We start from the raw sequence: 23401 nt of genomic DNA, 5'->3' as shown, positions 1-23401 counted from the left end.
AAGGTTAAGGAGGAGCCAAGGAAGTGCTCAGAAAATGTTTGGGGTTTTTTTTCTTCCAAAATATCTATTTTCCTGCAGTGATACATTAGTCTGTGGGCTGTATATTTGGATATTTCAGCAGATAAAAATTAATAAATGAGAAATAAATGCGGTTCACATCTTATGTTAAAAGCATGTATTTCCTATCATAGAACCTTAGGACCCAAGTATGATACCCTACTGTTTTCCCCCCAACCCTTTTTTCTATCGAGATTGTCATTCTATCCCTTGTACTTTCTGTATGTAGTGAGTCAGATGTCCTCTATTTTTAGATTATACTCTGCTCTGATGGTTTTACTGTAGGTCGGGATAGCAAACTTTCAATACACTTGAAACTTCTTTGAACAGTAATGCCTTTAAAAGGTTTTCAAAATTGTACATAGTTTTTCAAGTTGCACAAGCTTTCAGGAAGTGCATTCCACAAGTGAAACCCTTCAACAAAAAATATCTTAGTTCTGTAATCGTCTAGGCAGATATGCATACAAGAAGGAATACGTAATAAAAATGTATTTGATGAACACAAAGAGTGTGTTCATCAAATACATTTTAAGTAAATTCTTAAAGCGGTTGCCAGTGCAGTGGGAGCATCATTATTCAAAGATTTATCAATAATGTCAGTATCTTGAATTGTATATGCATTATAGTTTTCTATCAAAAGTTTATCTGCAAAAAAATTAGGAAGTCGCCATAATTAAAAAGGACCACTCTGTTCAGATTCAACAAATGCAGGAGAATGTGAAGGTACTCCAGGATTTTCAAACTGTTACCACAAAAGATAAACTTTTGGTTCAGCGGAAAATTGAGGAAATTTAAAATTTTAATAGGAGACTTAGGGATCCTTTTACTAATGTGCGCTAACAGATTTAGTGCAAGCTAACGATTAGTAGGCGCTAAATGATAAGGCGTCTATAGGAATATAGGGGGAGATTCTATGTATGGCTGCTAAAAAAATCCCATGGAAAACATTTCTGCCTAAGTGTATTCTATAAGTGGCGCCTAGATTTAGGCATGATATATAAAATACACTTAGTTGATATCCCAGTGCCTAAAACTATGAATGTCCATTTCACCAATGAAAACATGGTGTAAATCCCAGCATGTAGATTTAAGCACATTGAGCCTTATTCTATAATTACATGAGTAAATTTTAGAATAAGATAGACAACGAAGCGTTGAATATACTTCAGTCGAAAGTATCCCGCGGACCCTGATACAGGAGGCGAAACTTGGGCCGAAGTTGGGACGTGGACAGGATTAGGAAGACTGATATACATATACATAAAAAGATAAGTGATCCTCGCTTTATCAATACATCAGTAAATGAAATCAAATCAGTTGAGGGTCACAAAAAATATCAGAGGAGGTTTTTTAGCCAATGATAATTGGGTGGTGCTCCCTTAAGTTGGATTCAACAAAGGAGTATCCACCTGTGTTTGAGGCTTTTCCTCCTAAAAAAACTAAAAAAACTAATTGTTACACCACATTGAAGTTTTTATAGTAGAGATCGCTACACTTGATTGGTTAAGGATTAACAAGGAGGTACTCTACAAGCTCTCATTTGTTTATAAATTTTAGAATGCCCATGAAATGCTCATTTCCCTGCCCTTAACCACTCCCTTTTTGCCTGCACACATTAAAATTTAGGCACTCTGCAGGAGGGGCGTAGCCAGACCTCGCCAGGAGGGGGGCCAGAGCCCGAGGTGGGGGGCACTGTTTAGCCGCTGCTCCACCCGAGCCGCCACCGCCACATTGGACCCCCCTGCTGGCCTGCCGACGACCCCCTTGAACCCCCCTCCCGCCACCAACCCTCCCCCGCCATCGCTGCCTGCCCCGCCGCCTCATCAGATACCTTGTTTGCTGGCGGGGGTCCCCGAACCCCGCCAGCCGGAGAGTCTTCTTCAGTGCCGGAGTAGCGCCTTCATTCAACGAAGTTCCTGGTGAGATCACCTGTTTTGACGCCTTACGTCCTGCACAGGGCTACATGCATGGTGCAGGACGTAAGGCGTCAAAACAGCTGATCGCACCAGGAGGTTCATTGAATGAAGGCGATAGTCCGGCACTGAAGAAGACTCTCTTCGGCTGGTGGGGTTCGGGGACCCCCGCCAGCAAAAAAGGTATCTGATGCGGCGACGGGGTGGGCAGCGACGGCGGGGGGAGAGTTGGTGGTGGGAGGGGGGGTTCAAGGGGATCATCGGCAGGGGGCCAGGGCCAAATCTACGAGGGCCCAGGCCCCCTCAGGCCCCACATAGCTACGCCACTGCTCTGCAATACAGAATATGCTTAGCAATTTGTGCATGTACATTCTATTTATTGTTAATTAGTGTTCATTTTTATTTATTTATTTTGACATTTATACCCCACATAATCCAGAACATATACGAGTACAATGTGGCTAACAGTAAATAAACAACAGATAAGGTTTACAAAGGCATAAAGAAAATATCAAATTGATGGCCAGTTGCAATCTAAAATACTATATCAATGGATAGAAACCTCTCAAAGAGAAGACTTTTCAGTCTTTGGCTGGCCCTTGATTGCCATTGGAAGTGAATTCCACCACTTAGCACTCTTGTATCTAAAGTTATAGAATTCATTTGGATTTTGGCGTGAAATGCTAGGCTCAATATATAGAATCCGGGGATACTGGTTGCCTTATCATTTAATGCATGCTAAATCTGTTAGCCCACCTTAGTAAAAGGACTCAATCTTCATTTGTTAAACTTTCATGTTTATCCTGCTTTGCCTACCCTGGATTTATTTTTTTTAAATATCTTTTGGAAATTTTGAAAATTCCTCAATCTTCTATTCCAAAATAAATAAAATGTATTATTTACCAGTTGCTTCAATAGATTCTCATGGCGTGTTCAAAATGCTCAAACAGATTTAAATAATATTTCTGCAATCTTGGAAGATTCAGTGTCTTAAGTATCTCAAAGTGCCATGCTTTTGGTTAGCTTTGTTTTTTTGAACAGGACTTGAATTTAGTAATGAAGCTTTATTTTTGGAATTCTAAAGCATTATTCTGTGGACAAGAAATCTGGATATATCCAGACGTTACCAGGGCTACACAAGAGAGAAGGAAGGCATTTCTGGCATTACAACAAGAAACGAGGAATCTTGGCGCAACATTTTTTCTTGCATATCCTTATAAATGTTTGGTCAGGCTAGGTGGGACTAAATATGTTTTCTTTGTCCTAGGGCAACTTAGCGGCTTTCAACAATATGAAAAAGATCTTGTAATTTGGTTTAAAACATATTATGTTTGTGGATATAATCACGTTGTTTTTCTTTTTTTTCTTGTGGATCTCCTTATGGCGTAGCCAGGAGTCCACCCACTTTGGGCTCAGGCCCACCCAGTAGCAGCATACTTATGATGTGGCTGGCAGGGATTCCCAAGCCCCAACAGCTGAAAACTCCCAACAACTGTCCCTCCTGCATACCTTGTAAATAGCAGATCTTCGCCTGCAGTGATCAACGACTGATACATACTTATCGCACTGACTCCACAGCCTTCCCTCTGATGTATTCCCACCTATGCAATAACAGGAAGTTGTATCAGAGGGAAGGCTGTGGAGCCAACATGAGCACTGTGTATTAGTTGCTACTTTCTGCTGGTGAAAATCTGCTATTTAAAAGGTATGTAGGGGAGGGGGGATGTTTAAGAAACCATATGGCATGCAGGCGAGAGAGGGAGAGATCAAATCACTTGTGGGACAAGGCAGAATTCTTCTGCCCACCCATCTTGGGCCCAGGCCCACCCAAAATTAGGTGTCTGGCTATGCCCCTGCAGTGCCTAACTGCAAAGGGACCCATGGATTGAGCCAAGGAAAGCAGAAGATGGATTCTCAAAATGGAGCCATACTGAGTATACAATACAAAAAGCTTGTGTGGGATTTGTGGAAGATCCACTATCCTTATGTCTATTTTTCTGTCACAAGTGTATTAGAACTAAATGTGCCCAGATCCTACATACACCACTTTCAGTTCCAATCAAGGGCATATCTGCGTGGGGCCACAGGGGCCTGGGGCCACAGGGGCCTGGGCCCCCGCAGATTTCGCCCTGGCCCCCCTCCCCGCCGTCAACCCTCCCCCGCTGCTTACTTTTGCTGGTGGGGGCCCCAACCCCCGCCAGCCGAGGTCCGGCCCGAAGTCTTCATATTTTGTCTTCCTCCGTGGCCATGCTACAAGGAAGTAACGCTGCAGTGCTAATTCGCTGAATCCAGTTCGGAGTCTGACATCGCAGCACGTTATACGCGCGTACAATGTGCTGCGACGTCAGACTCCGAACTGGATTCGACGAAGCAGCACTGCAGCGTTACTTCCTTGCAGCATAGCCACGGAGGAAGACGAAATATGAAGACTGCGGGTCGGACCTCGGCTGGCGGGGGTTAGGGCCCCCCCGCCAGCAAAAGTAAGCAGCGGGGGAGGGTTGACAGCGGGGAGGGGGGTGGAGAGAGGCGGCGGCAGCGGAGGGGGGGGAAGGGAGGCAAAAATGTGCCCCCCCTCTTGGGCTCTGGCCCCCCCTACCGCCGGATTCCAGATACGCCCCTGGTTCCAATAACCATTTTAAAACTGGCAGATGGACAAATCTATAAGGAAGCCCTCCATTCAAGTGGTAGATCGAGCACCGATGGTGAAACATCATTCAGTTGACCAGATCCTCCCTGGGGAACAAAAACTGAAGAAACCTGACTCAAACTGGTACACCTTGGGAGAAGATGGAGACTACTGCACAGTATGGACAATGGAGAACCAACAGGAAAGCAAAGAAAAAAAAATTGTTTCAGGGTTAAATGTTGTTTTATCTTTACCATTCGTACTTTTTTCCAGCTGCAACCATACCATGAAGACACAGCAGGGAGCAGCTGTGGGATCATGGAGAGAAAGTTCTTTAATAAACTGAACATTTTGTTATATGAACTACAAGAGTGATCTCCAGTGGTTAGCTCTGAGACTAGGTAATTGAGATAGATCATTTTTGGAGTTGAAACAATAAAGAGTTATTGCTGATTGGTGTTCTAAATGCAGTGTACTATCTATTCATTTCTTTAACAGAAAAAAAAAACAGAGACAGTTTACTATTTATTGCTTTCTTACTTTAATACTTTGTATCCATAGAAGAGTTATTTCTTTCATATGGAATTATTTTCCACAGTTGTAAGGAAGGGATGCATATACAGTACAGTCTTGATTATCCGTTGTCAGATAAATGAAAAGTCAAATAATATGAAAAACTCTACACAAACCCCTCAAACAATGCATAAACAAAGGCGTGGAGGGGCATAATCAAAAGGGACGCCCAAGTTTAGCTGAGGACGTCCTCGCAAAACGTCCCGGTGGAGGGGCGGGGAAACCCGTATAATCGAAACAAGATGGACGTCCATCTTTCGTTTCGATAATACGGTTGGGGACACCCAAATCTTGAAATTTAGGTCATCCTTAGAGATGGTCGTCCCTAGACTTGGTCGTTTCTAATTTTCGGTGATAATGGAAACCAAGGATGCCCAACTCAGAAACGACCAAATGCAAGCCCTTTGGTCGTGGGAGGAGCCAGCATTCATAGTGCACTGGCCCCCCTGACATGCCAGGACACCAACCGAGCACTCTAGGGGGCACTGCAGTGGACTTCAGAAATTGCTCCCAGGTACACAGCTCCCTTACCTTGTGTGCTGAGCCCCCCAAACCCACTACCCACAACTGTACACCACTACCATAGCCCTTATGGGTGAAGGGAGCACCTAGATGTGAGTACAATGGGTTTATGGTGGGTTTTGGAGGGCTCACATTTACCACCACAAGTGTAACAGGTAGGGAGGATGGGCTTGGGTCTGCCTGCCTGAAGTGCACTGCACCCACTAAAACTGCTCCATGGACCTGCATACTGCTGTCATGGACCTGAGTATGACATTTGAGGCTGTCATAGAGGCTGGCACAAAATATTTTAAAAGATATTTTTTGAGGGTGGGAGGGGGGTTAGTGACCACTGGAGGAGTAAGGGGAGGTCATCCCCAATTCTCTCCGGTCATCATCTGGTCTGTTCAGGCACCTTTTTGTGCCTTGGTCATAAGAAAAACAGGATCAGGTAGTCATCCAAGTGCTCGTCAGGGACGCCCTTTTTTTTCCATTATGGGTTGAGGATGTCCATGTGTTAGGCATGCCCAAGTCCTGCCTTCTCTACACCTTCGACATGCCCCTGTGAACTTTGGTCATCCCTGTGATGGAGTGCAGTTGGGGATGCCCAAAATCGGCTTTCGATTATACCGATTTGCGTGACCCCGTGAGAAGGACGCCCATCTTCCAATTTGTGTCGAAAGATGGGCGTCCTTCTCTTTCGAAAATGAGCCTGATAGTGTTCCCGATTTTCGAAAACTGTTCTAAAATAAAGATTTTTAATAGAATAAAATGTGATGAGGTCACCGTGGGGTCTGTCGGATATGCCGGATGGTCAGATTAATGAAGGTCGGATAATCAAGAATGAACTGCATGTATATTGGAGGATCGCCACAATTTTATCTTGCAAGCTAGATTGGTCAATGTTGGAAACAGGATACTGGGCTTGATGGACCTTCGGTTTGTCCTAGTATGGCAATGCTTATGTGCTTATGTTCTTATGTCTCACCAGTAAAATGAGCCCTTTTACTAAAGCTTAATGTATGCTAACAGAATTAGCATGTGCTAAATGCTGTGCATTCTATTTTATACCTATGGGTCATGTGGAACTTAGTGCGTGCTAAGGTCTGTTAACATGAGTCATGGGCTGCCATTCTAAACCTGAATTTTCCACTTAAAAAATATATTTAAGGAGTATGTAAGGGTATCTCTAATGTGGGGATCTCCAGGTAAACTATAGTAGGTCTGTCTGCATTCAGGAGATTTACAGATATAAAATACGGAGTATGTGGTTAATCAAGCTATGTTATATCTTTAGCAATGATGGACAGAAACATATTATTTATTTATTTAAACAATGTATAACCTGCTCCATCTACCATTCTGGGTGATTCACAAAATAACATTCACAATTATATAAACATAATAACTAAAACATATCAATAATATACAAAAAATACAATCATCACAAATATAAAATCATTAAGCATCAAAAGCCTGCTGAAAAAGAAAGGCCTTTTGTTGTTTCCTAAAAGGGAGTACTAATTAAACATGATATAGGTGTTGCGGTAACGTATTCCACAATTTAGGAGCCTACCACCATAAAGAACTTTTCCCTGTAATTATCCAGTCTCATTTGCGGAAAAGATTGAATTCAAGTAAGTTCTGACTCTGGGATCTCATTGCACGTACTGAAGTCTAAATCTTCAAAGCACTTGCAAGACAAGCTGGTGATTAATCATGTAGAACTGTAAAAACCAACATGGATCCGCCAGATAATAGGTAGCTGGTGTAATTGTTTCTAAAAAGGAGAAATGTGCATAAAACATGAACAACCTAAATTAATTATGCTGTAGCATTCTGGGATATCTGCAGAGCTTGAAGAGATTTACTTGGTAATCCTATAAACAAGGCATTACAGTAATCAAAGAGTGGAAAAGCATATGCTTGAACCATCATGAATGGGCATCATACAGAATAAAGCTTTTGCATCCATATTGTCTATTTTCCTGTTGTTTTTGGATGAACCATGCTGGTCACACTACTTATTTTCTGAAGACCTTTGTGCATAGTGGACCACAGTCTTTCGCTTTTGCATTTTCCCTTTGAACCATTATGCAAACATTTTCAGCATTCAGAAAATCACGTACATTTCTCAAACATTTAAGTTTTAAAAATATTTTACAACCGACACTCTTTAGGTAATGTTTCAATTTCAAAGCAGAGTCTAATATGACTCCCCTATATTTTATCTCTTTGATAATAGCAATATCATAACCATCGAAAGTAAACATTTCCAGAAAATCATTTTTAATCTTTCCTGACAGAAGCAATATCTGTGTTTTATTCATATTTAAATTAAATCTATTGGCTTTCAACCAAGATTTCACTGAATTCAAACATAATCCAAGAAAGGCAAATGTGTCAGATAGCTAGTCTTTTACAGGAAAGAAAATTGTATATCGTCAGTATACAATCTATAATAAATACCCAAACAAGCAAGAACCTTACAAAGTGGAACAATATAAATATTGAATAATCATGAAGAAAGTGAAGAACCTTGTGGTATACCTGAAGAGATATCAGTCCATAAGGAAACTTCAGAATTCAATATAATATATATGGTAAATATAGTCTTCCTTTTACAGAGGGTTGAATGTAAGCATAATACCCAAAACCAATTTCTCTTGCAGTTTCCAGATGCAATTAAATTAAAATCAGTCAAACATTTTTCTTCCTCATTACATTATAAGATGGCCACACTGTAGAATTTGCTACCTTTATCACTGAGAATGTGCTGCCACTATCTATTATTAAAAATAAAGCTAAAAGCTTTTTTGTTCCATGATGTTGGCCTTGTATCTTCTGACTCTAATTGACAGGATTGATATTAGCTATGTCCTTTGTTGGTAGTTATTAATTTGCACTGTAATTCCTGGATATGCTAAACTGGTTTCTTTTGGATGTAACCATCCTTGAACTGTAGAGGTAAAGGGGGAATAAAAATCCTGGTATAACATAACTGTCCCTCATTCAAGAATGTCTCAAACCAATGAAGGACCAGTCCTGAAACCCCCAAGGTTTTGCAGTCGTAATAAACAATGATTCACTGTGTCAAAAGCAGCTGAAATATCCAGAGTCACCATCAAGTAATCCTGACAACAATCAAATCCACGATGAATACAATTCAAAACAGAATTTAACAAAGTTTCAGGGTTATGTTTGTATCGAAAACCAAACTGATATTGATCTAGAATCTCATGAACATCAATATGATCTTGTAATCGTTCAAGTACCAATTTCTCCGAAACCTTCACTAAAAAAAGATAGAGAAGAAATAGGTCTATAATTGCCAGAAACAGTTGGGTCCAAAGCAGAACTCTTCAATAAGGGTCTCACTACAGCTTGCTTAAGACGTTTTGGAACCAGACCCTCAATAAAAGACCTATTCACTAAAGAGGCAATGAAAGGGGCAATATCATCAGACATAGTCTTCATAACAGCTGTTGAGCACGGATTCAAACTATGAGTAGTATTATTCAAGGCTTTAATTGTTTCAACAACTTTACCTATAGTTATTTGATCAAACTTCTCCCAACTAATAGACTTATCAACACATGGTTCTATTGGCAGAACAATTTAATCCAAAGATGACACTAAATCCTTTGTCTTTTTCTTAAACCCAATAGTAAACTCCTGTCAAGTGGGAGCAGTTGTAACAACAGGGACACTTGGTTGTGTATGCCGTTCAATGATTGCAAATAGTTCCTTCAATTTAGAATACCACCAATATTCTATTATTAAAATAGTCTTTCTTACATGCTAAAGTTGTCATACGATATTCCTTAAGGGCTTCTAAATACAATGACTGCTCAATAGGATCAAGAGTCTTATGCCAAGAACACTCAAGCCTTCATAAACTACTCATCTGTTGTTTTTAATGCAGATGTAAACCAAGGACAGAATTTAGATTTGTCTTCATCAGAGCAATATCATCTAAAGTATCTTGTAATGTAATATTCCAATAATACATAGCCTTTACTACAGAATCAAAATTACAATTCTTCAACTGTGGTAACCATGCCTTCTTCAAATCTACAATTTCTTAAGAGTCACGTATGATAAAAATTTTATTCATAGATGATTCCTTTTATACTGTCTCTAATTTAATTGCACATGAAATTTATGGTCTAGTCATACAACTGAATCAACGTTATACACAGTTCTCCCTAGAAATACAATCTTTTCAGGAACAAACACCAAATCTAAAATATAACCAAGTGAATGGGTAGGAATATCCATTATCTGGGACCATCCTAATGAAGATAAAATTCCTAAAACATCAGATACAATCAGGTCAGAAGAACACTCATTTACATGTAAATTAAAATCACCAAACAAAATAGTACTGTTAGAATTGAGATTGTACATCATGATAACTTCAATAAAAGGAGAAAAATCTGCTGAAAGCAAACCTGGAGGAAAATAGCATAATAACACATTCAAATTGGCAGATCTGAAAAATAAGGTTTCATAACCTTCATGATCTAAAAATTCAATAATGGAGAAACCCATTTCTTATTTGAAAATAATTAATATACCCCTCTTGCCGCTTAGAGGAGCAATTCTTAAACAATACGTTATAACTATGTGAACATACCACTATAGAATCATAATCGCCTAACCACATCTCAGTAATGCAAATAAAAAAAACAAAGGTGTAAAAATCTAGAATAAAATCAAATAACACTGAAACCTTCCATTGAACAGAACATGCATTAATTAAGGCAAATGAATAACAACACATGATATTATAAGAATTAGTCCATTTAACATTTACTAAAGTCCATTCAGTCTCTCAAGAAGACAATAAGATAATTGTCCATACCTTCCATATCTTATAATTACAGGAACAAATTCACTAGCCATAAAGCTTGAAGCACTTACTTGACAAATAAGGAAACACCCAGAGTCAGTCCAAAGCCCACCCTAAGTCTGCACTAGGGGAGCACAAAGAAGCTCCTTAGTTGCACTCATTTGTCAGTACTACAGAGGAGGCAGTGCTCCTCTGGCACATATGGCCTCCAGCATCAGCTAGATCAATTTAAGCTTAGTGCCCCAGAGTGATATCACCAGGGGGCAGAGCTAGCAGTGGTCCTGAAGCAGCCAGCTGGAATAGATCACCGGAAAAGATGGCAAGAAGGAAATACAGACCAGCGGCACATAGCAATAATCAATTGAGATAGATGGAACAAGTCTGTTAAACCTCCAGTGTCAGCCCGCTCAATTTAAGCTTAGCATCCCCAAGTGATGTCATTCAGGGGCAGAGCTAGCAGTGGTCCTGAAGCAGCCAGCTGGAATAGATCATCGGGAATGACTGCAAGATGGAAATGCAGACCAGCAGCACACAGCAACACCCTGTTTGTCCTCAGACAATACACAGAGTTGGTTGTTTTCTATGCTGAAGTTCTTTACTCATTCTGCACAATCAAGAGCTTTCTCGACACCTCTGTAAGGGAGTCCATAGGACGTTGCCACTTCCCCTTAAGGATACTCTCTCACATTGTCACAGCCACTTTAAAACCTATAGTCCCACTTATCGGAGAAGTGACATGGGAGAGGTGGGGCCAGGAGAGCATGGGCCAGGAAGTATAAAAGCCCAGGGCATAGCTAGGTTGTGTAATGTAACGTACTGTAATGGAGAGTTTCATTTATTTATTTATTTATTTTGTTTATTCATCAGAGCAAAAAAAAAACTGAGGGTACTGCTGTGTGTAGGAAGGGCCATGTACACTAAGAACTTTATGCTAGTTCTGAGCACTTAGTTGTTATCATGTGTCAAAAGGACAGAAGGTTAAACATTTGTGTCCTTCTGCTCCATGGGTCGTTTCTGTCCTCCCTGAGCTCGCCTTAGGGCACCTACATTATAGTTTGACAGGTGTACTGCTCAGTCAAACTCCCTATATGCCACTGTCCCTGAAGTGGGTTGCACCCAGTGGGCGCTGGGTGCTTTGATCCAGAAGCATGAGCCCCTCGGTGCTCCTCCTACCTCACTGGATAAATGAAAAAATGCAAATGGCTTAAGACTGAAAGAAGATTCGCCAAATCCAGCATGGGGGAGCCAAGGTCAATGCCAGACAGACTTCTACAATATGTGTCCCGCAAATGGCAAAAGACTGAAAGAAGATTTGCCAAATCCTCCATGGGGGAACCAAGGCCTATGCCAGACAGTCTCTATTATCTGTATCCCTCAAATGGCAAAAGACAGGTGAAGCTTCGGCAACTCCAGTGTTGTAGACCACTTTATTTTCCCATGCTGAAAGTGAAGGTGTTGTGCAGCTCAGGGGGGAGGGAAAGACATCTTGACTGGTAAATTGAATACTGTCAGCAATACTTGAGGATGGTATGTGATTATAACCAAGACCTCATGTTTGGCTGCTTCTACGGTTGACCAGTGTTAAAGCATAAGTGGCAGGCACGGCTCTGTCCACCTTGTTGGGCAGATTGGATGGTCCATGCAGGTCTTTATCTGCTGTCATTTACTGTGTTACTGTATCACTAATTACATTATGCTTGTCGATGGAGAAAAGATTGTCCTGGGTAAAGAGAAATCTTGCCAGTTGTCACACTCTATGGCTGGCAGTGGGAATGTATATTCAGCATTTTGGGCAGGGTAACTGAGCAAACTGAATGCACAATTTTTGCATTCACATGCTCTGTTACTAAAATCTGCTATTTTTGGAAACTTGTTTGTGTTTTGTATTTGTAAGTCGAACCAGAAGTTAGTGAACAATGAATTTGATAGGAGGAGTCAATGAACTCCACTTGCATGGGTGAAAACTATTATGTTTATGTTTATTGGTATTTACTAAACTGCCTTTCAGAGCAGTACAATCAAAGCAGTTTACAAACTTAATATTATCATTAAAAAATAGAAATGAGAATAACACCAATCAAATGATAGAAAAAGGAGTGAAAAGTAACATTAAAGAGCAGATTAATCATGATAGACAATAGTAAGCAGCATAAAAACAAACAATATCAAGCACCAATCAACACTAAAAAAAAACAAGTTACAAATAACATATGACAACAATAGCAACAAGTGTGAACCCATTAACCGCACACCATCCCCAGAGTAGCACAGAAAGCAAGTGTAAACAAATGTGTGTTCAATAATGAATAGAATTTCAAATAAGAAAGCTCAATATGTACAGCAAGGGACATCACATTCCAAAAATTAGGTGCTATAAAAAAAAATGCAACCTGACGTGTGTACTCAACACATGCCGTAATCACTGAAGGGAGGCATAACCGACCATCTTGGGTTGACCTAAGAGCTCTAACTGGGACCTAAGGGATAACCATTGATGCCAAGTAACATGGGTTACAAGAGCAGAGCATTTTGAGATCCAGTGTTAGTATCTGGAATTTATGTTGTATCAAAAGTGAAGTGATGTGACCATATTTACATGCGTTGGAAAGAATCCACCCTGCAGTATTCTGAACAGTTTGTAGTCTTTTTAGTAGATATAAAGACAGGCCAGCATAAACAATAGTCCAAACATGATGTAGTAAAGGCGTAGCAGAAAGCTAGACAAGCCAAATGGTCAAGGCAATAACGGATCGCCCACAACTGATGACGGGTATTGTGCTAGCAGCAATCCCAACTCAAGGACACGCTTTCCAAGCAGTTAAGTTTTCCTTCAATGTTCCCTACTGTATTCCTGTCTGCTGAATATTTCTTATCTCTGACAGTAGTCCATAAAAGCCAAACAGTGATGGGGAAGGACTCAGGTCTCAGAGAACAAGGAAATAAGGGCCAGGATAGGCTCAAGTCTAATTGACCACACTGCATTTGGTTATGTACTCTATTTGTTGATGCATGCTCTCCATTGCTGATTAAGCACATAGCTAAAAGCTAAAAATAGAGCCTAATTAATTTCACCAAAATCATTTTCCAAAAGACAATAACTTATTTCCTCTTCAAGTGCTGGATCCAGACCATTATTTATTGCAAAAATGCCTGTCTCTTGTAAAGGTATGTTGCTTCCCACTGCCTATACTTTGCCCCGTCAAGCAGATTAACAACCCTAGTCTTAAGGGCTGTCTTAAGAATCTTTCCTGGAACAGATGTCAGTTTCACTGCGGTCAGCAGGTTCGGGTCTAGACACATTCTTAAAAATGCATGATAAAGTCAGGACCTGATAAAACGGTAGTAAAATGAAGATGATATTTGAGCTCACTGAGCTGCATTTACCAGGGCTTCAATGGCTCAGACTGAGTGAATAAATTATATATGTTACTGAGAATTTCATTGGGAGTGTTAGAAATCTATTGATTTTCCACAGAAGACAAATCAAACTCCATTATGGACAGGAGACGGAAGTAGAGCTCTGAACGTATGCTACTAATTGAGTCCTTTAAAGACTTTTGTTTGCCTTACAGTACCTCCTATTATATATTTTATTGGAAAAGAGATACTGCGCTGCAGTCCCACATACTACAACATGTCCACTTCTCTGATAAAAGCCCTATCAGTTCTCTACAGACACTTGTTAATGATCTCAAAATCAACTTAACTTGGCAATACCTCATGAAAGCTGCGTAAGAGAAACAAAACGCCTAGGGCCCTGTTTGCAAAGGTGTGCTAGCGTTTTTAGAGCACACTAAAAATTAGCACTCGCTAACCGTGTAGATGCCCATATGAATATTATGGGCTCCTATATGGTTATATGCCTTTGTAAACAGGGCCCCTAGTTTGTTATTTGTTCAGTACTTAAACTGTTTCTTTTGACTAAACAAAACAGACACTTGATAGTGTCTAATAAATGGTTATGATGATTTGAATATTATAACTGCAAATATCTACTGCTTGAGTAACTATGTATGAAGTATGTGGAACAGGTAGATAATATTAAATTCTATTGTGTGTTGCTCAGAGTAAGTGAGAGGAGGCAAAGGTATGATAACAAAAGTATTTCAGGATCTAGCTTGAACATGTTACATATACAGAGGAAAAAAAGCGGGAAAGGATTTGATATACTGCCTTTCTGTGGCTACAATCAAAGTGGTTTGCATATTATGTACAAGTATTTACTTTGTCCCTGGGGCAATGGAGTGTTACATGATTTGCCCAAGTCACAAGGACATGGAGTGGGAATCAAACCCAGTTCCCCTGGTTCTCAGGCCATTGCATTAACCACTAGGCTACTCTTCCTATGCTGTTGGCTATTGTAGCGCCCCCTGGGTTTCAGCACTGCTTCGTTTCAAAAGCAATAACAAAACTTGCTATTGGTCACAGCACAGGGGGTAAGATGGTTCCCCTAAAGCGAAGCACACTTCCACTAAAAATATCAACCAGTGTTGATTTAACAGAGTGAGTGAGACCTCCACGCAAGCAGCAGGCAATAAAAGGTTTCTACAGGCTTTACAGGTAATTCAAGTTTTTATTGCACATAAACGTTTAAAAAAATAAATATCCTAAACTGCTTTAAAATAGTGAGCTATTACCATTAGCTAAAGTGCATTTTTACATTTTAAAAGTCATTTTAAAATTCTTAAAACTTGAAGACATTTAAAAACCTCAACTGAGCTTTCTAAAGTGCTACTACTACTACTACTACTATTAAACATTTCTATAGCTCTACTAGACTTACGCAGCGCTGTACAAATCAACATGAAAAAGACAGTCCCTGCTCAACAGAGCTTACAATCTAAATTGGACAGACGAACAGACAGCTAGGGGTGGGGAAATTGCAGTGGTAGGGGTGATAAGTGAGGGTGTTGAGTAAGAGAGTCATGGTTAGGAGTCGAAAGCAGTAGCAAAGAGGTGGGCTTTAAGCCTAGACTTGAAGACAGCCAAAGACTGAGCCTGACATACCGGCTCAGGGAGTCTATTCCAGGCATAGGGAGTGCAGCGTTTATTCAAGTCAACAATTGTTCTTTCTGTTGCAGATCAAAACATCAAGTAAGTACTTTTTAAATTATTCTTTTAATCTTTTTCTAGGTTTGCATATATGTATTACTAAAACTCTTCTTTTTCTTTACAGACCCTTAAACAGCTTTACTTCAACAAGCGTCTTCAGAAAATTAACTTATCTTAAGCAGCCTTTGTGTTTCTGGCAGGAATGTGCTACTACAGCTTTTCACTTGAGTACTGCTGTACCCTGGCCCAATCAGGATATATTTCCCAGAACGTGGTGATTGTCCGTATAAGCTAAGAAACGCAGTCGGTACCAATTGTTTGATTTATCTCATATTTCCATGAACATACCTAAGTACATAAGTATTGCCATACTGGGAAAGACCAAAGGTCCATCGAACCCAGAATCCTGTTTCCAACAGTGGCCAATCCAGGTCACAAATACCCGGCAAGATCACCAAAATGTAGAAAACATTTTATACTGCTTATCCCAGAAATAGTGGATTTTCCCCAAGTCCATTTAATAACAGTCTATAGACTTTTCCTTTAGGAAGCCGTTCAAACCTTTTAAAATTCCGCTAAGCTAACCGCCTTTACCACATTCTCTGGCAATGAATTCCAGAGTTTAATTACACGTTGAGTGAAGAAACATTTTCTCCGATTCGTTTTACATTTACTACATTGTAGCTTCATCGCATGCCCCCTAGTCCTAGTATTTTTGGAAAGCGTGAACAGACGCTTCATATCTACCCGTTCAGCTCCACTCATTATTTATAGACCTCTATCATATCTCCCCTCAGCTGCCTTTTCTCCAAGCTGAAGAGCCCTAGTCGCTTTAGTCTTTCCTCATAGGGAAGTCGTCCCATCCCCTTTATCATTTTCGTTGCCCTTCTCTGCACCTTTTCTAATTCCACTCTATCTTTTTTGAGATGCGGCGACCAGAATTGAACACAATATTCGAGGTGCGGTCACACCATGGAGCGATACAAAGGCATTATATCATCCTCATTTTTGTTTTCCATTCCTTTCCTAATAATACCTAACATTCTATTTGCTTTCTTAGCCACAGCAGCACACTGAGCAGAAGGTTTCAACGTATCATCGACGACGACACCTAGATCCCTTTCTTGGTCCGTGACTCCTAACGTGGAACCTTGCATGACACAGCTATAATTCGGGTTCCTCTTTCCCACATGCATCAGTTTGCACTTGCTCACATTAAACGTCATCTGCCATTTAGACGCCCAATCTCCCAGTCTCATAAGGTCCGCTTGTAATTTTTCACAATCCTCCCACGATTTAACAACTTTGAATAACTTTGTGTCATCAGCAAATTTAATTACCTCACTAGTTACTCCCATCTCTATGTCATTTATAAATATGTTAAAAAGCAGCGGTCCCAGTACAGAGCCCTAGGGAACCCCACTAACTACCCTTCTCCATTGAGAATACTGACCATTTAACCTTACTCTCTGTTTTCTCTCTTTTCACCAGTTTTTAATCCACAGTAGAAGACTACCTCCTATCCCATGATTCTCCAATTTCCTCTGGAGTATTTCATGAGGTACTTTGTCAAACGTCTTCTGAAAATCCAGATACACAATATCAACCAGCTCACATGTTTGTCCACCCCTTCAAAGAAATGTAGTAGATTGCAACTGCATGCTGGACAGGGCTCATCATTCCTCTCCAATGATCTGCAAACCCTAAGGCCAGCTCGGAGCTGGCGTAGGGTTTGCCGTGGCCAGCGACCCAAATTTTGGCACGCTGACCGTTGATCATTGGCGATGAATGCGCTAAGCCCTGTTTAGCATGCATTAGCATTCTACTTGCGCAAAGAGCCCTCGAGCACGTTGTTTCATGCGCTCGAGGGCTCTGATCATGGGGCGGTAGCAAACGCCGGCGCTAGTATGGCGCTAGCAGCCTCTAGTGCTGGTGTTTGCATTTGATCATCTGCCTGCTAATGTGACAATGTTGATCAACCTTTTCCCTGCTACTGAGCTCTGGCTCCATGCATGCAATTTCTTGATAATTTCTCCAGCCCCCCTCCCTTGTTACTGGGTGCCTCTACACCAATCAGGACTGTTCCGCCAGGTGTTTTTTGCGCCTTTAACATCCAGGGGACTTATTCTTTCCCTGACTCTGTTGCTGGGCCAGTGTGTAAGCCAATCAGAACAGTCTTTAACCTGTCGCCTTCTTGCCATTAACATATGGGCAATTATACCCGATTCTGCTCCTCTCCCTTTCCCCTCGCGGGGACTTCACTTCTCTCTGCGCATGCACGCTAATCGTGCATGCACTGAAAATACCTCTCCTGGGGCCCCTGCATCCAGCCGGCCTGCAGCACAAAAATGCAGCTTTCCCCCGAGCTCCTCCTGTTTCTGGGCACCACGACTGAGTCTCCCAATGACGGAGCCCAGGTCCCGAAAGCCCGGAGTGCCTCCCTTTACCAGCATGGGAGCACTTCCGGTTCGTGGATGCCCGTGACTCCGTCCCCATGCCGACTCCTGTCAGCCCAGGACTCTACAAGAGCCCCTGGTAAGTGGCTCTTTTAAATTTCTTTCTTTAAAAAAAATTGGACTCCTTATACTATCGCATACTTGATGCCAACCTAATTATTGGAGTTAATGTTAACATTCTCAACCCAGTCCTTGAGATACAGCCCACCAGTCAGGTTTTCAGGATATCTACAATGAATATGCATGGATACATTTGCATGCACTACTTTCACTGTATGCAAATGTACAATATTTCATGTATATTCATTACGGGTATCCTGAAAACCTGACTGGCTGGGTGTGTCCTGAGAGCCACTGGTCTAAGCTAAATACATCATTTTTCTCAGGATGTCACAATCATTCAAACATTGTGGACTGGCAAAAAGCTCAAGGCAGTGTGCAAAAACTGCTATCAAGTGTCAAAGTGATGACATTGCAGATTTGATCATAGTCAACTCAATAGGTGTGTCCTCTTGCCAACCAGAGCTAACATTCCTGTGTTAAGCAGAATGAATAACAATTTATTCATCATAGTCTTCCATTTTTCCAAATCCCAAGACATATTAATATACTAGGACACAGAAGCCAGCTCTGGGGATGTAGTGGATGCTGAGCACCCCAATACTTAGGAAGTTCCTTTATTATGTCCAGAGGGGTTGTGTTACATATTGCATCCCAAGTAATTGTGAAACTTTAGCTCCTATATATTAGAATTATTTTCTATTCTAAAAAAAAAAGATAGAAAGAAAGAAGGAAAAAAGAAAATAAAATAATAATCAAAGATTGCTCAGAGATTCACATTACCACACAGAGATTTAATCTTGCCACAGTAAAAAGGGGTCACTCCTTGTATACCCACAACTCCGTCCCACTGCCATAAGAAGAAAAGCTATTGTGCAAATATTGAGCTTCCAGCCAACTATGCAGGTGCCTCCTGACCAAATAATGTTTTTCCTACCAAGCCTGTCAACATATGGGCAGAGTATGGCAGGCAATGGGCAAGACTCCCACTTACAGGTGTAACTTAGATAATATTATAAGTTAGGCACATCCCAGCATTATTTAGGTGCCCAAGATTAAGCCAGGTGTATGACTGATGTAACTGCGAGTGCATCAATGTAAGGTGCACCGATACCAGGGTACTCTAGGATTCTATAATGGAATCTGGCGCTCAGATGCCAGTATAGAAAAGGACCTCACTGCACAACTTTGGGGAACCTAAGTGGAGGTGCCCAGTTATACAATTGTCCCTGTACTGATTAATTTTATTACATTCATTTTTGAAAGGGTCCAGCAGGGAAGAAGGGACTTCACTGGTCATTTCTGAGTTAAAGCTTTTAATTTAATATGCTGGGCAACTAATTATCAGTGAAGTGGGATCAGAATGGGTGAAGTATGATCTCTGATGTATCTGCCTGGTCAAGCAGTCTAACTGCAGCATTTTGATTTGGCTGTAATTGTCCTGTATCTTATGCTGGTAAAGCTAAGTACAGGATGTTACAGTAATTGATGAGAAACAGTGTAATGGTCGGAGTAAAAAGAAAATGGCTGATAATCCTCAACTGTTGCAAATGATTGAAAAAAAAAATTTGTTTTCACAATGGAGAAGATTTGTAGATTCAAAGTTTAAAAAGCATTCATCGACATCCTCTTTTGCTTGAATTATGATTACATCCCAGATAACACCCAGGTGGGGCATTATACATTTTCTTTTCTCTCACAGAGAGCCTCTGTGTTTTGAAGATTTATTTTCAGTGTTTTCACATTTATCCAGTCACTAATATTGATTTTACTAGTGCTTCCACAACATTTAGCTGATGGGAATCCATTTTTTGTATTTGAAAATTCACATAATATCAGACTTGTAACTGACTGTAATCCACTTTGATGTTGACAGTGAAAGAATATCAAATTAATAAATCAAATCAATACAAATCAGCGAGGTGAGGGTATAAGTGTGGAGTCAAAATCATCTTTAAATTTATTTTGAAGACCAGAGTCCACTTCAGGATTTTAGGCATCCATGGTGAACCGTGGAGGAGTGGCCTAGTGGTTAGGGTGGTGGACTTTGGTCCGGAGGAACTGAGTTCAATTCCCAGCCCAAGCAGCTCCTTGTGACTTTGGGCAAGTCACTTAACCCTCCATTGCCTGCCACATTGAGCCTGCCCTGAGTGGGAAAAAGTGCGGGGTACAAATAAAAAAAAAACCTCTGGCGTGCTGCCATCCTCTCAGTCAACCTTCAGATCCCTGGACCCCCATCTGAGATGTTGATAATTAACTACTTCTCCCTCCCTCTGTAAATATACTGTACATAATCAGACATTCTACTTTTAAATATTAAACTTTGCTCTGTGTGTGTGCGTAATGTGTCAAGGAACTGGGAGTTCTCTTGGGAGGCTTGGTTTAAATTAAACTATATTCCTGGCCACTTCAAGAGGAGGGAAATCAGAAAGCAGTATTTTTTATTATTATTTTTTTTAAGAGAGAGGAACTATAGTTCCCAGAAAAAACTGGGGAATGAACTCAGCAAGATCAGGCAAGGGGAAAGCGCAGGTGGAGCAATCAAGAGTCACATTCCTAACTGCCAAGTGCTTCCAGTTGCTCTAAATTAGAAGGGCTCTGGCTGGATCAGAGTAAAGCATTTTGTTTATTAGAAAGAGGGAAGCAGGGATTACAGGTAAGGTTCCCTAAGGATAAAAGCAAAGCAAGGCACATTTAGACCAGGGTTTAATTGTTCTAAGACTGGGAGGTAAGGGGAAGGAAATCTCCTGGCTAGGAAATCCCATGGTGGGTGGAGAGTTCCCAGAGAAATAGGGGAAGCCAGGAGGAAACAGAGTTCAGGTGTTAGAAGCATTACTTTGAACTGGTGAGGGCAGCCCAAAATAAATGGTTATCTTTGCTGTCCTACAGACATTGAATGCTCAAGAAAGTAAATTAAGAATACGCCCAATGGTAATTAGGAACGACTGCATTAAACCATAACTAACTATATGTTCAGTAATTTTTGCTGCTTAAGGCACCACTTTCTTTTGGGTCTTGAGAAGGGCTCCAAGTTCCTGGAGTTTAATCCAAGGCCAGAAATTAATCCACTCTAGTTTTTTGGGTTTTTGTATTTTATTCAGTTCAAAGGAAACATCAAAAGAATTATGCCAAAGTTCCAGATAAGTCTACCTCAAAAGAAAGAAAAAACTCCACTATTGCTGTAAACGCTGAACGCCACATACGAGTCCTGAAAAGTTTGGCACACTAATTCCAAAGGCTTCCTTGTGTCTTTCAACCTGGGCCCACCACTGGGCTTCTTTTAGCTGGCTTATTTTCCTAGCTTCTCTGTGTGCTCAAGGGACTTTTTCTCCCCTCACTCTCTCTGTTGAATTTGGTCTAATGCATAAGTCCACACAAACAAGGGTGTAGCCAGAAGTCCACTTTTAGGGGGGGCCCAGGGGTTGACGGGGGACTCAGCATTTCTCTCTCTCCCCATTCATACATTTCCTAGCGGGGATGCCCAAGCCCCGCTAGCTGCAGAGATTTACTGGATGAGCCTCTGCCTGTGCTGCCTCAGCAGCAAAGAAGCCAGCAGGGTGCTTCAGCGGCAGATGCCGGCACTTCCGCACATGCTCAGAACTGAGCATGCATGGAAGTGCCAGCATTCGTAGCTGAACCACCCCACTGGCTTCCTTGATGCTGAAGCAGCACAGGCAGGGGGGTCACCCAGCGAATCTTTATCTGGTCTGGCAATCTTGGAGGGGGCCTGAGCCCAAAATTGGAGGAACCCAGGCTCTCAAGCCTCTCCCCCCCCCCCCCCCCCCTCCAGTGGCTACACCATTACTTACTGGCAAAACATTGCTTATTGTTAACGTTCCTGTCCTCTGACATGGCACCCTAATAAATAGGGCCTGCAGCCCACCTACCCCTTCACAGCTTCTATCAATTGTGGGCCTCCCATGGTTGTATATGCTTGCACTGGATCACCAACAAACAGAGAAGTCTTAGGCTGAACTATTCATACCTCTCTCTTAAGCTATGTTTCTTTCTGATATCAACCATGCTGTCAGGTTCTAGTCTGGGTTCTGAGAATCTTTTCCTTTTCTGGCTTCTCTTCCTGTAGGCCATAAGGTGACCTAACCAGAGCTAATATGGGTGGGCACTATGTATATATAGGTATGTGTAATGTTTCTTGGGTTACTCCTAAATAATGCCTCAGAATGCACTTGATGATGGATATTTAATAAAGTCTGCCCAACAGCTGTCCTTCATCAACATAAACCACATACATACTCGCAACTTGTGTTTCAAACCTTAACACCACCGATTCTGAACACTCAAATACCAATAACAGCACCTTTAAAAAGGCAGCAGTGAATTTGCACAACAGCAATATGTGTCCCATTGGAAAAGCCAGACAAATCAGAATGATATAGATCACCACACCAACTACATTCCAGTGGAATCTCTCACTTCGATCACATGCAGAACACAGATCAACCCTCATTAATTACAGAATGAAGGACCAAACATTGGATACTGTCCTGTAGCCCAGCATAAGCCCTACTCCTCCCATCACTCCATTCCTGTAGCCCAGCATCAGCCCTACTCCTCCATCCATCCCTGTAGCCTAGCATCCTTCCCTTTCTACCCCACCTCCATCTGTCCCTATAGCCTTGAATCTGCTCTACCCTTCCCTTTCTACCCCCTCTATCAGGAGTCTGCCCTACCTGTTCCGCGCCCAAGTTAGGCATGGGCGTTTACCCCAGGTTTTCATTGGTGTAAATAACTGCGCCTAATTTTCAGTCATGTGGACGATGCTACACATATTCTGTAAATTGTGCCTAACTTTAGGTGCGGTTTATAGAATATGCATAGTTCTGTTTTCCATCGTGTCATTAGCATTAGTTTTGTTAAATTGAGACCAGTATCTGTCTGCTGGGATAACGTTCAGCTCAGGAAAAAGAGGTTGTTATAATGATAGTTCTCCAGTGGTAATTTTTCTCTAATCTTTAAATCCTTATTTTGGCAATATAAAGCCAAAATATCAGCTGTTGATGAAATACCACAATTGGTTGTAATAAATTCTACATCTAACATATGATCCAATAATGAAAACAATTTCTTTAATGTTAGATTTGTTGTACCCCACCAGTTTTGAACAGAATTCCTTTTTTAAATAGTTAATTTCAGTTTATATTCATGGATAGCAGTATGCCAGTTGTTTTTATTAACATCCATAGGATATCATTTCCAAATTCTTTCTTTAGCTCTACACTGCCATTTTAAAGACAAAAGTTCTTGATCGAACCATTTCTGTTCTTTGACTTTTTGAGCCAAAGAGGCT

The 23401-nt window shown here is 41.1% G+C and overlaps 1 protein-coding gene across 7 annotated transcripts in view; it reads right to left on the bottom strand.

The window, feature by feature from the left end:
• RIMS1 (regulating synaptic membrane exocytosis 1) overlaps window positions 1–23401 on the bottom strand; it is an 871728-nt gene that overhangs the window by 740663 nt on the left and 107664 nt on the right. For 5 of the 7 annotated variants that reach the window (XM_030199020.1, XM_030199021.1, XM_030199022.1 and 2 more), the window contains exon 4: window positions 21496–21538. The exons of the other annotated variants lie outside the window; for them this stretch is intronic. In XM_030199020.1, the coding sequence (XP_030054880.1) occupies window positions 21496–21538 (43 nt within the window). The remainder of the gene's footprint in view (window positions 1–21495; window positions 21539–23401) is intronic. 7 annotated transcript variants of the gene reach the window in all.

This window comes from Microcaecilia unicolor, chromosome 3 (assembly GCF_901765095.1).
Source record: "Microcaecilia unicolor chromosome 3, aMicUni1.1, whole genome shotgun sequence".
Taxonomy (NCBI): domain Eukaryota; kingdom Metazoa; phylum Chordata; class Amphibia; order Gymnophiona; family Siphonopidae; genus Microcaecilia; species Microcaecilia unicolor.
Note: the sequence above shows the minus strand (reverse complement) of the source record. Positions and strands in the feature narration are given on the sequence as shown.